Below are 14,785 nucleotides of genomic sequence, written 5' to 3'. Positions count from 1 at the left end.
AATGTAGCTCCCATAGATGCTATGATTTTTGGAGAGAAAAGGAACATGAAATTCCCTGGGTTAGGGAAGTTTGGTTCAATGGAACCCAGCCAAAACAAGCCTTGTGCCTCTGGCTAGCAGTGAAGGAAAGACTCCCTACATGTGATAAGCTGGAGGGAGTCGAAACTGATATGGAATGTACCTTCTGTAAAGCTGAAACTGAAACTATGGATCATCTATTTTTCAAATGCAACTTTTCAAATGAGGTTTGGAAAATCATTAAAGAATGGCTGGGCTTAAAGAGGGGTATGACAACCATAAAGGTTGCTATGAAATGGATGCATAAGGAGGCTAAAGGGAACAACATTATATCTGCAGGTAAGAAAATTGGCTTGGTTGTAACCGTGTATTTTATATGGCATGGGGCAAGCTATCTCTCCCCTTGAGCTATTTAAAGTCATTCAAAGACACACTTACATGGCCGTATTTAGCAAATTTGATATGTATGTGGTTAGCTAGTTCCAAGTATTTCACCCAAAGCTAGTTATGTATAAATTTGTTTGAATGACCCCTAGGGATGCCTAGGCTTTGATGTAATTTTGATATAACTCATGTATGGCTTATGATGTATCCTGGGTATGCCCGGGTCTCTTAATGTAATTTTAGTATGATTGGAACCTTTGTTCCTTGAAAGTTGATGTATCTTTTTGTATGTTTGGAACCTTTGGTTCCTTGGTATTGCCTGGGGATGCCTAGTGTAACGTCCCTCAATAAAATATAACAAAATACATCAAATGGTCAACCCGAACCCGTGGGTAACGGGGACACTTGTCATACACAGCGGAAAACCTAACAGCAGTAAACATAAAAATCCATACATCCATCCATAAAACATAATACCAGAGCTTTTATAACATTATAATATTGTACTTTTGTACATATCCATATACATCAAAATATCTCTATGGGTCACACAAAATAACTCTAACCGTAGTACAAAATCTTACCCTTCTCACGGGTAATGTCACTAACTCAACGGCAGCCTTGACTCGCCGGTCTCTTTGGGGCTCCTGAAAAATTTAATAATGTTGGGGGTGAGACACTTCTCAGTAAGGGAAAGTAAACTAAATACAGTTGTGTGGCAACATGAATATTTAAAGTGCTTATACATATACAGTACATTTCATAATTCTGGAAATAATCATAATATCATACTGGATGATCATGTACTTTCATATTTGTTAATAAATCATAACATACATAAACATCTGTTATAACTCGTAATAACATACATAAAAACATCTGTTGTAACTGTAGTACTAAAAATATACTGAGGATGAATAGCTAGCTAATGTCATGTATTACCCCCCATGACGGGTTGTGCAGCCCGAAGGCGGGACCCGACAATGGCTGGCTGACCACTGCCGGATCAAATATGTCTGTAAGTACGATGGGCCCGCCGCACCATGGTCCGGACTGCCAGGTGGACGTCCACACTCTACTAAAAGCCACATCGACTATCCATCTCCCATCCCCTCGTGGAATGGTTAGTACTAATACGGCCTCGTGCCAAATCTGATCTACCCATAGCTACGGTACCGAGCTCCTGGTCTGAACTAAACTAACATCCTGGTTGCAATAACATATAATACATAAACATACGTAACATCCACACGGCCTCGTGCCGAAAACATAGTTACGGCCTCGCACCGAAATCATACGTATGACCTCGTGCCAAAATCATAGTAAATATATATATAGCCTCACGCCAATAACATCAATACGGCCTCGTGCCGATAGCATAATAAATACGGCCTCGCGCCGATAACATAAATATGGCCTCGCGCCAAATACATTTAAGGTATTTACATTTAAAAATAACTCATTTATCATATATTCGTCAACTCAATATAACATAATCCATCTTTCCAAAATACCTGAAAATGTGTTTTACTCGTAAAAGCATTCATATCTTATCTCATTTCACGTAAAATAATATTCATGCCACACATGCTCTATTAAAAGTCATACTTCATATTTTAAAATCATGATTTTCTGACATCTCATACATACCTATACTTTTTAAGCATCATAGCAGTATTTTCCCAATCGTACATTTTATTCATAATAAACGAATATATCATATGTTGTTCTGAAAATAAATCTACTCATAATCAGTAATAGTTTGCATGGAAAAGAACTGCTTTAGTTTACTCCCTTACCTGGCTACTGAGAAAGCCCCTCAAATTTCCTAGCTTGACCCCCGTAGGATTTCCTACTCAACATCCTGAAACTCAAAACTCCTAGTATTAATCATCAGTATTTTCATGCGTACGTCAATTTATATAACTACCATGAAGTCTAATTTGGCTTAAAAAGCCTTACCTCAACTCTGGGATGATTTCTAACTTCGTTTTCCCAACGATCCGCTCCGGTAAACTTGTAGGGAACTTCACCAGGAACGTCGTGGTAGCCTCAGATCTTCGATCCGGCGTAAAACCAACCCAAAATCGAAGAGAGAGAGTGAGAGAGCCAAAGAGGAGAGAGAGAGAGAGAGGCCTCTTAAAAAATGAGATATTTCCCGGATTTCCATATTTATAAAGCAGCGAGATTCGTTGACGAGCCTGACCTTCGTCGACGAGTCCTTCATAAATTTCGTCGATGAGACCCTACGCTTCGGACTCCCAAGAAGCCTCTTCTACCGCATGATTCCTCTATAAAACTTTTACCTGAGGAATCTTTTTGTTATGTAGCTCCTGCACTTTCCTATCTAGAATCTATACTGGTACCTTCTCATACCCCAGTGAATCGCTAAGTTCCAACTCATCATAACTGATAATATGAGAAGGATCTGAGACGTATTTCCTCAACATCGATACGTGGAATACGTTGTGAATTCTGGATAATGAAGGTGGTAAAGTGAGCTTGTAGGCCACCGGTCCCACTTTCTCTAAAATCTCAAACGGACCAATGAACCTAGGGCTAAGTTTACCCTTCCTACCAAATCTCATAACTCCTTTCAATGGAGCTATCTATAATACACTTGTATTTATTTTTTAGTTAAGAAATGTTCTAAACCCCTCGGGTATTTTACATCATTAATTTCTATTCAAGAAAATATTTTTAATATGAAAATTATGTGGTATGAGTTTATTTATATGTTGCATATTTCACGAAAATATGAATAAAAATTACATGAGTTGATTTTTTTATGTTATGTATTTCATGAAAATATGAGTAAAAATGAGATTTTATGATATTATTTTAATTGTAGAAATTATATAATAAAAAATAATTTTAAAACCCCTTATGGCTCAGACGAAACAGAAAATTACAAATGCTCGGTACTGCAACTTAAAGTTTAAACGGATCAGAGTGCATTCGCACTGTTTACAGAGTGGTTTTATATGGTAGTGGATTTCTCCTGAGTGCACACCTGGGTTGGATCAGGGTTTAATAGGAAAAATCTCACTTAATGATGATGTACGTTGATTTAGTTTAACTGGCTAGTTAGTTAAGTCCAATCTTTGGACCGCACAACCCAATCATAGGGGTAAACATGACTTACGATTAACAGACCTAAGGGTGATTTTTATAGTATATGTATATACACATTTAATTGTGTGTACAGAGTTATTGGTGATTTAAAGGTAAGGTATAAGTTTATATGAATTGGGTCATTCTCGTGTCTAAATGATGATCTAAAAGAAAAGTATATATATGTATATAATTAAAAATTATAATTACAGTTTTTTAAGTTAAAAGTTTAATTTAACAGTTATAGTATTTGATTATAAAATTTTACTGTTATAGTTGAAGACAAAAATTTTTATGTAGAAATTTTTAAATTTACATTTATTTTAAAAATATTTTTGAAGTTATAGTATTAAGTATTATTTTACGAAATTTTGAAAGCTCATTTTGGCCACACACTAATAATAATCTTATTTACTTATTGAGCGTCGTCTCACCCCAATCATTATTTTACATTTCAGATCATTTTGAAGAATGTACCAGAAATCTGACGTAACAAGTGCATGAGCGAGAATAGAAAAAGTAGAGTAGAATAAAAAAAATAATTAGCATAATACAATTTAGAATATGTTTTTGTATTTTAAAATTTTAGAAATTTGCAATTTAATAGTTGAGACATATATTTGTAATAAAGTTAATTGGTGTTCTAGTAATAAAAATAATTTAGATTTATTTGCGTCCACTGAAATGTTTATATGTAGGAACCCACTCGAGTTCAGGTCCTTACAAGTGTATTGAGTGTTTGTTGTTAATAGGTTTGCTCTCCCATTTGTGTGCGATTGAATCGATTTTTACGAGAGCGAAACTTAAGTGTTCTTAGGGGGCTTTGCTAATAAGTCTCTCCTAAGAAGACTTGTATTGAACTTCCGAGTGTTGTATTTTCGTTGCAATAACTTAGGAAGTTCGTATTTGTTTTGGGTTACAAAAATATTTTCAAAAACATTCTCAAATATCTTGGGTGATTTATTTCAATACACTTTTGAGAAGATATTTGTGTTTATGTGATATTGATCTTTGTTGCAATATTCATTCATTTTCATATTATTTGCTGAATACAAAGATTAAGTATCTTTTGCAAACCAAGCATATACATTATTTGATATTTACATGATTGAGATATCCTGTTGATTGACATATTTGAAACTTGATTGACATCTTTGTTTGAACACGTTGATTAGATATCCAGTGAAACAAAGAACATACTAGTTTGCACTCTCACGCACTGATTACATCGATAGCAAATATCTATTTGAGAGTTGACATATTGTAAACCACACTGAGCTTACTTATTATATCTTATTGGTGGTGCATGTAATTGCGGGTAATTAGGTACATATCTACTTTACATGAAACCATAATCACCGTACCAATCTCATTGATTGTGAAGATACTGTTGTATTTCTAGGCACGGGCCTGAAGAGGGAGACTAGTCATTTGAAATAGTCCTGGATTGGCTTAAACCCGATTAGGAAAGTTAGGTGCACTGTCCTGTCAAGGTGTAGGTTGAGGTCAATCCCGCTAATTGACCTAGTTGTAAAGGTTGAGATCAGCCCTGATCTAATTGACCTGATTGTAATTGGTGCAGCTCCACCCGTTAAGTGAGCCTTTAGTGGAATCCTCGGGCTTGTGAGCTAGAGGTGGGGATGTAGGTACAGTTGGCCGAACCCTGATAATATATCGTGTGTCTGTTTACATTTTCGCACTTTATATTTACCGCACGTGTATGTTATGGTATGAAATATGTGCATGATTTAAATTTCCGCATGTTTTATTTATAGGCACATTTGGAATTGTATAGAAAGATCCTAGGTTACCAAATCATATTGACTTCTAACTTAACCTAGGAGAAAAGTTTAAAATTTCAATTCACTCTTGGGAATACACAAATTCTAACAAGATGAATGATTATTTATGGATTATGGATAGAAACAATAAACTCTGGTATTATTTATTATTATAATTGAAGATCATAGTTATGTTTTCCTCTGCGTATGCATATATTTATGGATTATCAGGATTTTAATCAGGTATAATGCACTAGATCGGGTTTTTGGGTTCAGGGCGTTACAATCTCGATCATCAGCTGAAGCCGAATATCGAGCAATGCAATTGATAACTACAAAATTGTTATGGCTACGCAATGTCTTAAAAGACTTATCTTTCTATATTAAATAACTCATTCCATTATTCTGTGATAATGGATCAAGCATACATATTGCATCCAATCCAGTATTCCATAAATGACTTAAGCATATTGAACTGGATTGTCACTTTATTAGAGACCAAGTCTAACGAAAGCTCTTGGCTCTCAGCTTTGTTTCCTTACACAATTAGTTTGCAGATCTATTGACAAAGGGGCTTAGTGTAGAATCGTTCAACTCATTGCTAGCTTGTATTCGAACTTACTCTTCACTGACTTGAGGGATACACAATGTAGATACCCACAAAATTGATGACAAGCTTGGTGGAGTCGAAAAATACGTTAGTTTGAGGAGGCTATTATGAAATTTGTGGGCATCTTAAATTCTAGGAATAACAAATCCCAAATTGAATGAGATCCATAAATTATTGTAATAGCAAATCCCAAATTGAATGGGATCCTTAAATTATTGCAACGAGCAAATCCCAAATTAGATGAGATCATCAAATTATTGCAACAAGAAAATCGCCTACGATTCTCTACAATCTCCTGTAAATAAATTTTGAAAATTTTATAGGGATTTTGATGTAGATTTCTAGGGATTTTGATTGTACATGTAAATATCACATGATGTAGAAATTGTATATATACCTTAATTTTCTAAATGAAAGATGAGTAGGTTTTCTTTCTCATAAGATAAAAAAAAACTTTTTGATATTTTTTTTTCAACTATGATCAGTATTTGTATGAAATAAATGAACAATAATAAATAATTTTGGTACTATTTGTTTGAGAAAGTAGTTTTTCTTTATTTTATTTTTTAAAAATAATTAGAAAATACACATTGTTCTCTAATATTTTAAATCTACATAGAAAAGTTGAAAAATATTTTATTATTATAATTTTTAAATTTTCAATTCTTACTTTACATATATTATATGTAATTCAGATCTTAGACTTTTATTTTTATACATAATAATATAATATATAGAGTTTCTTCTAAATTAACACAAGTCTAAACTAAAGTCTCGAAATTTATGATTTAAAATATCATCTTACATAAATTTTAGAAAATATTTTAAAAATTACCTTTTTTTGCGATTATTTGAAAAAATAAAAAAGATTTTACATATTTAAACAAAATTTGTATTTCTCAAAAAAAATTTAAAAATAAGCCAATACTTTTATAAATTTTAAAAAACTAAAAAATTTAAAATAAAAAATATTTTCTACAAACCCTTAACATTTTTCTCTGAGTCATTCGTTGATTAATTAAATTGGCTGAACAAATCAAGTAAAAAAATAAAATAAAAAAATTATGTTTATGAATAGTTTTTATTATATTTTAAAAAATATATATTTTACAATATTATACAAATGACAAAAAAAAAATTTTTCGGGCAATATATTATTCGCCATTCGCCGTAAACTATTTACTCGTTTAATTGTTCACCTAAGCTTAGGGGAAAAAACAAAAAGAACAAAAAGGAGGACGAAAATACTGCGGCGGACTCATCGGCCGGACTGTCCCGACGCAGTTGATCTTCGTCGCCGGCGGTATATAACTGTTCATTTCGATTCATTTGTTCTTATTTTATTGCATAATTCCACGCGTTACGATGAGACCTAGGATCGGTTGGTGGTACATTTAATAGTTATTTGTATTTGATTAATTTGAATAAGAGATACTTCCGTTTCGCGGATTTTCGTCGGGCGATTTAAGAATGTTTCTGGGCTACGGTTGCTGCCTGTGATCTTGGATTCTGTTTGGGTACCGAGAAACTGGAGGGAAAGCGTAGGATTAAACAATCTGAGTGAAAGCTGTTGGGTTATCGGGTGGCAAAGGAGACGGCGTAGAAAATTTTTATCCAATTTTTTTGTCCAAGATTTTGATCCACAGGTGCTTCGCATTTTTTTAATTGCCAGTGGTCTTCAGTGCATAAATTTCACTTGCAAAACCGCACGCAAAAACACGAACTGAACCACGAGTATTTTCTCTGCGTCTTTTCCTATTTTTTTACAAGGTAATCTGAAAAGCCCGCCAACGGAAAAAAGTTCAAAGTGTCTTATGTATTCCATTGCGACATAGTTGAAGCATCAGATTCGGAATTGTGTGAGTTTGGCCAAGTGCAACTCAAAATTCTGTTGGGCTTTGTTGAATTTCACATGATCCAATCCAATACTTAAAAACCCGCGTCTCCAAATGCAGCATTAGTGAAATGCTACAAGTATCCCCATGTGACATGACTTTTCAGAAGTACATGCTGACTGACCCTTAGCTTGGTGCCCTTTGCCGATCAAAAAAGATATTTGCAGGAATAGTTCCATATGACACTAGTATATTATTAGGAAGAAGTTCAAAGTTTGATTAATGCAATCATTTTTTATTGGGAGCAAGGCTATATGAACCCACTATGCTCCACATTGCAGTCCAATTATTGAGGATTTTTGAAAACTACCTTTATTTTTAGTTTACATTGGTTTCATGCATAATGCTCTATTTGTGAATAATTTGTGTTCTGCGGATAATTATTGAGAGTAAATCGACCACAGTCAGCATAAAATATAATGGCCAGCTAATGTTTGGAATTATCTATTTGATTTCTAATAGCATCAATGCCCGATCATCTTAACTTGTAAGGGGTTGAGAATGAGATGGCTTTGATTATTTGATATGTAACAATGAGAAACACCTTTCTGAGACAAGGATTAGGGTCTCGTGACAAGTAATAATGCATGCAGGGTGGAGCAGCACCATAAAAAAAGTATAAAACCAAACAAAACCTTTAAGAGACATGAAAGGAAGTTGCAATAATTCTGCTAGTTTAAGTATGAAGGAATGTGGTTGACTGTTCAAGCTGAAAGATTTTTAAATTTCAATGCATTGAGTAAAAAATTTGAAACTGACATGGTTGTTCAATGATAGATCTCAATGATCTTGTTTTTAGTAATTGGGAATCTCCGTGTAAGCACGGAAGGATGTTTGAGGTTTAGTTTTATTTAATTTTAATGTTATGGATATTTGAAATGACTCCATCAATGCTTACAACAACAGATTTCACCATGGGAAAGGGAAGAGACAAAAAGTTCAAAGACCAAGGTCATGCAAATCTGCATAATCCCAACAATAGGATGGAGAAAAGATTTGGAAAGAACAGGTGGGAAGAGGCTGTGAAGCTTAATGCAAATTCTTTTATTGCTCCTCCTGTTGCCTCTCCGTATGCTTCTGTTTCTATTCGTCCGAATCTTCCTGCCTTTGCCCCTACATGTGTTCCTGCTCCTTGTGGTAGTTATGTTGCTGCACAGGGGATAAACAGTGCTAGTGTTTATCAACTTGGTGGGTATATATTTCTGTGTAATGGGCAAACAAAACCAGAGTGCTTTAGATTCCGTGTTTTTGGGCTTCCTGCAACAAGAATAGAGGTTGTGGAAAAAATCAAACCCAATATGAAGTTATTCTTGTTTGACTTTAGCTTGAAGCTTCTATATGGGATATACGTAGCTGCTTCCAGTGGAGGACTGGGATTGGAGCCAGCTGCTTTTGGAGGGAAATTTCCTGCTCAGGTAAAATCCTCCCCACTGTTGCTCACATACAATAACTTAAGTAGGTACTCAGAGAAACTTAAAAGAAGAGTAGCTGATGCCAAATATTTGGTGTTGATAACACAAATACTGATCCACCAGTTCAAATTGTTGAGGGCAACATACTATGTTTTGCTCAAATAAAGGAAAGACAATGAAGTTATATGATTCACTTGGACTGAAGAGATGATTCAGTACTGGTTATTGTGATGTTGATGTTGGCAGGGATTATAAAGAGACCAAATTGTACTGCATGCTTTCTTTCTTTCTTTATATTTTTATTATAGTTGTGCTGCTAAAGTTGGTTGGGATTTGTAATGAACTTGAGATGCAGTTAACAGGCTTTCATGTAGGGATTAGGGCCTCAGGTTAGCTGCTTAGTTTGCTGGCTAACAAGTCTTAAGCTTTTGGCTTCGGTTGGTTTAGATTTGATTCAATTTTAATCCTTATTATTCTAATGCTTTTGTGAATGTGGCATTTTTTTGAGGAATGGGCTGCTTTATTTACACGCACACACACAAAAATTATGGTTGTGCTTCAAGCCATATAATTTTTTTGGATGATTATCTCACTTCATACCTTTGTTGAGGTTGACTGAAATAAAGCACTACCTTCCTTGTCAATCTGTCCCTGGCAAAATGACGGACTCATGAAATTGAAAGAACTAGCATACTAAGGGAAAACAGTTTTATTTTCCATTTCCAGTTCTCCCAAATTACAAAAAAAATGAAACCTTGTTTTCCAGCATTTGTGTAGAAAATCTGGAGAAATTTTCCATACAAATCTTAGAAAACTGGTAAGCAAAGTGGCATTTTTGTGATTCTTTGGAAAACTGAATGGAAATGAAAGTTGTTTTCCATAACTTAACAGACCCTAAGATCTCTGTTGTCAGTCCCTTTCTCACCTTTAGGGCTTGGATTCTTTTTTGTGCTTTTTAGGGCTAAGGAATTATGTCATTGCAATATCTAGGATTTCCTTGCACTGATATTGGGAATCCTTGCGTAGAATTAGTTGTCAAGCATGTCTGGTTGCATTGTCTTAAACGTAGATCGCGATGCGTTTTCAAGGATTTGGGTTATAGATAGTAGTACTGAAAGGGAGAGGATATATGTTTTCAAACATTGTCACCTTTTGTTTACCCTCTTTATGAATTTTGTGAACCGTACACCTCTATTTGTTGATAGGCCACCCCTATGTAGGGAGTAAATGCAAATGTATACACAATTGAACAGTACCAATGGTTTTGTATTTAAGAATTGATAGCCCCATATGCCTTCAAATGAAATTGTAAGGCAAGAAAATGCTCTTAGATGTGTTCGTGAGAATTGGGTTGCAGTATCATTGGGGGATAAATGACAAAAGAAATGGCTGAGATGTCTGTATGTAGACTGAAGAACAGTGACTGCTCCCTGCAGTTAAACATGAAGACTCTACCAGCTTAGCTGAAAGGAATTCGTGTCTTGAGATAAAAGAATGGCCTAGCAGAAACGGATTTGTGTGAAAATAAAAGAATGGCCTTACATTAGTGTTATCAATATTATTTCATTCTTGCATGTTCTGGTGAGAAAAAAAGTTGATGGGAGTAGCATTTGTTTCGGTGTCCTAAAATTTTGCAAGCTCTACTATGAATCAGTTTGGTCAAACCAAGGTGTTTTGAGAGTAATTTGGTATCTTTTGTTTCACTTTTCATCTTTTTCTTCATCTAGTTTTTTGGAAAACTTAATTTTATTTCAAATTGGAAAGGAATGTGATGGAAGTTGAATTATTAGCATTCTGGGATTTCAGTCTCCGTTGATTTTTGAATAGCCTTGACATCATTATGTTCTGCATAATTTGTCTTATATGTACGCGCGCACACACACACACATATGTATGTATGTATGTATGTATGTATGTATATGTTATATATTCCTTTTTGTTAATCCATATTTTAGCATTGGTCTTTGGGTTAGATGTCTTAGTTAAACTGCATCATAGTTTTTCCTTTTATGTAAAGATTATATTCGTACAGCATGAGTTTTGAGTTTGAGTTTCCTATGTGCTCTTTGAATGTCTATACTTGAACTTTGTGTAACTGTAACTATATTGACTCTCCCTGTTGTTCTTGTCCTGTTACCTTTTTACACTTGTTGAAGGTTTTTTTAAAAAAATATCATACTTGACATGGCAGTTGTGCCCCCTTGGTATGTAAGCGCAGGATTTATCACTCTTGCACACTGCTGAATAAACTGTTGTTTGGTTGATTCTTGGTTATGAAACTGAAAATATTGAAGTGTGATAATCAGCATCAGCCTCTAATGTTAAAATGTTGCAGTTTCACCAACATTAAATTCATGCAAAACTACTTAACATGAATATATTTAGTCTGGGACAGGGACATTCAGCTAACTGTATTGCTCTGGACATTGAGGGTCTATTTGGATCAAGGATTTTGTTTGAGGAAAGGAAAGGAATGGAAAATAAGAATGAATCTATTTTCTCTAATACAATTAAAGATGAAAAATTGTTCTAATGTGGTTAAAAATTTAGAAAAATCGAATTTTAATCATGTGTAAAATCAATTTTTTGTTAATTGATTTGGTATTTTTATATTTTCCTTTTCACTTTCCTTGATAACTGTATGAAAAAGTGGATTCCTTCATATTTTCCTTAACTTTCCAAATTTTTTTCCAGCTCCCAATCGAGGCCTGAAGATATTTCAAATTTGAATAAGTGCTACTGGTTCCAGCCCTGGCTATTTGATGCATAAGATTGTATTTTGTATGTTTGATAAAATTTTATTATTTACATATGCAGTAGATAGGGTGATGGAGTGTGTGTAAATCTGTGCACAGAAAAAAGAAATGTGGTAGATATGCAGAAAAAAATGCAGTCGATAGCTGGTGCATATGTAATATGGAGTGTGGCTACTAGAGCAGATGTCCTGAATCCAGTCACTCCAACCATTGATATTTTTTCATGATTTCAAAAACTGATCTTGTAATCAGTTAACTCCATTGGATTATGATTTGATGTGAGGTGTGTTCATCAATTTCTTTTAATTGTTATTATATTTTCCAGGTCAGATTTGAAATACTTGGAGATTGCTTACCTCTGCCTGAGAGTGCTTTCAAACATATTATAAAAGATAACTACAATGGAGCTTCTAAATTTAGGCAGGAAGTTAGCAGTGAACAGGTAAGATGGACGTGTTTTTTGTCAATCCAACACTGTTAGCTGTTTATCATGTTTTCTTATTCAAGTAGCTGTTTATCATGTTTTCTTATTCAACTATTGTATTGTGTTTATGATCTTCTGCAGGTAAACAAACTAGTTTCACTGTTTCATCCAATAACTGCATCTCCCATCACCCCTCAATTGCCAAATGTTGTCTCTCTACCTCCCAACATTGAGGAAGAGGCTGAGTCTCCTGGGCTTCACCCACTTGGTGATCAATATGTTGCTAGGACACAGCTCATTAAAACAGAAGGAGCCCCCAAATTTCAAGATGTTCAACTGGCAGCCCCACATTCTTCATATGACCCTCGTAGCTTGGAAAGATGCTTGGTGTTTGCCAGACGAGCTGCAGAGTCATTGCATCACTTGCGTGTGGGTTCACTTCCTTATTGTGACCCATGCTACTCAGAAGCTTATCAAACAGTCTTACCTCAGGAAAAATCATATGGAAGGTAGAGTTCCAAGTGGATATTCTTGCAATCTACTACCCATTTATGGTAGTTGATGTTGGCCTTGTTAGTGTGCACCCTGTTATCTTTTCCCCATGAGCAATGTGATTTAGGCCAAGCTAGTACTGTGGAAGTGACGTTGAACACTTGCAATTATACTTTGCTGCTAAATGTAAGCCGAGTCACTCTAATGTGTGGGATCCATGGTCTTCAACTCTTGTACCTGGATGGATGTTAAATACCATAATATAACTTTATGAGCTTTCTGGGCATCCTCTCTGTAAGTTATTGCAGCTTTGTTTGTTCTGTATGCTTGAATTGACCAAATGCAACCCTTTTCTTTGTTGCTTCCATCACAGGTACCCTTCAGTGTTGGCGAAAAGCAGGCAGGCAATTGTTCCACAATATGGTTCTGCAAATAAGCATGCCAATCACAACCTAGCAGTAGCTGCCACTGATGCTCGAGTGCAATATACTCCACGGTCATTGCTGCCTCAAGATCCTTCGTATGTATCTGCAACAAGCATGCCTCCAAAGTTCCCGTCTTCATCCAAAATGGCTGTTTATTGGACCACTGAAGATACAAATGCAGCTTCCATCCCATATCAGGGGCAAGCATCAGGGAACTACAACCAAAGACAAGTGACGAATGGTGAGGGGGAAATTGTTCCCCCTTCAGTTTCTGCGAGGTATTTCAACCACAAACTAGCAGCTGCAGCCGCTGATGCTGCAGGACGAACTCATGCCAGAGCACAATTGCAGCCCCAAACGCAAGCATATGATCTGCCGGCATTTCAACGGCAAGTGTTGTCTGTTGTACCAACAAATTTGCCATCCTCATCGCTTAAAAATACTTATTGGAATGCAGTTGCTTCCATGGACCCAAATTACACACATTCAAGTCATCACTAGGAACAATCATTGCGAGAAACCAACAAGGGACAAGTTGAGAATAATAGGGTGGAAATTGTTCCTCAACTGGCTTCCGAAAATGAGTACACTAAGAAGGACCTAGCAACTGCTTATGCTGATGCTCCCGTAAAAGCACAAGCATATGCCATGCAGCCCTTGCATTTTCAGGCATATAACACATGTACCTGTGTATTTGCCATCCTCATCTGTATCAGCTGCCTACTGGACAGCAGTGGTGTCTGAGGAACCAAATCATGGGTCTTAGCCATTGAAAACACAGATGTTGGGATATGGCTCTCCATGTTTTTGAACCATCTTATGGGCTTATTGAAACTCAGAGCTCTTTGATTTTCAACGTTTTTGTCAATGACAACTGTTTAATGGTTATTCAGTATTATTAAGATTTGGAGAGAGTATTATGGTCATTATTAGGTCTTGCAATTTACACAACCCTTGCCCTAAGTATTAGAGCCAATGGTTTAAATTGGGTTCAAATGTTCATGCATGTGATAGAAGTGGTGGATTCTAAATATGCAAATCCTATAGAGGACTTGAGTATGTTTCTTTGTTGATTGTGTGATGCTAAGTAAACAGGAAAGACTTTCATTCAGGGAGGAGGAGAGTGGAGTAGTTTAACATATTTGTGTGGATGTTAACATATTTGTGTGGATGAGATCATTGAGGATTTTACTAGAGTCTGTTCCACATTGAAGATTAATAGGGAGCAAGTGACGTATATATGGTTAAGTTCAAGACTTAATGATTTATGCTTTTGGACCAAGGTTTCGGAGCTGTTTATTTTTTTAACAAGCTAGGAGCATATGCAAATGATGTATGTGCTCCAATTGAGGGAGAGTGTTATTCATTATTAGTTATTTAGTATTGTTACTCGTGTTAATAACTAAGAGTTAGTGAGGGTATTATGGTTAATATGTGTCATAGATAAGTGAGGAGATCTATCATTGTTGTTATG

General features: G+C 35.4%; 1 protein-coding gene across 1 annotated transcript; it reads left to right on the top strand.

Annotated features, from left to right (window-relative positions):
* The first annotated feature begins 7,088 nt into the window (after nt 1–7,088).
* On the top strand, nt 7,089–14,237 carry LOC131167719 (uncharacterized). Its single transcript, XM_058126574.1, has 5 exons — nt 7,089–7,210; nt 8,709–9,217; nt 12,296–12,412; nt 12,536–12,903; nt 13,260–14,237. Exons 2-5 carry the CDS (start codon nt 8,717–8,719, stop codon nt 13,810–13,812), a joined length of 1,539 nt encoding a protein of 512 aa, XP_057982557.1. The 5' UTR covers nt 7,089–7,210; nt 8,709–8,716; the 3' UTR covers nt 13,813–14,237.
* Nucleotides 14,238–14,785: the final 548 nt, after the last annotated feature.

Source organism: Malania oleifera, chromosome 11, assembly GCF_029873635.1.
Source record: "Malania oleifera isolate guangnan ecotype guangnan chromosome 11, ASM2987363v1, whole genome shotgun sequence".
Taxonomy (NCBI): domain Eukaryota; kingdom Viridiplantae; phylum Streptophyta; class Magnoliopsida; order Santalales; family Ximeniaceae; genus Malania; species Malania oleifera.
This window is presented reverse-complemented; position numbering and strand designations above follow the sequence as displayed.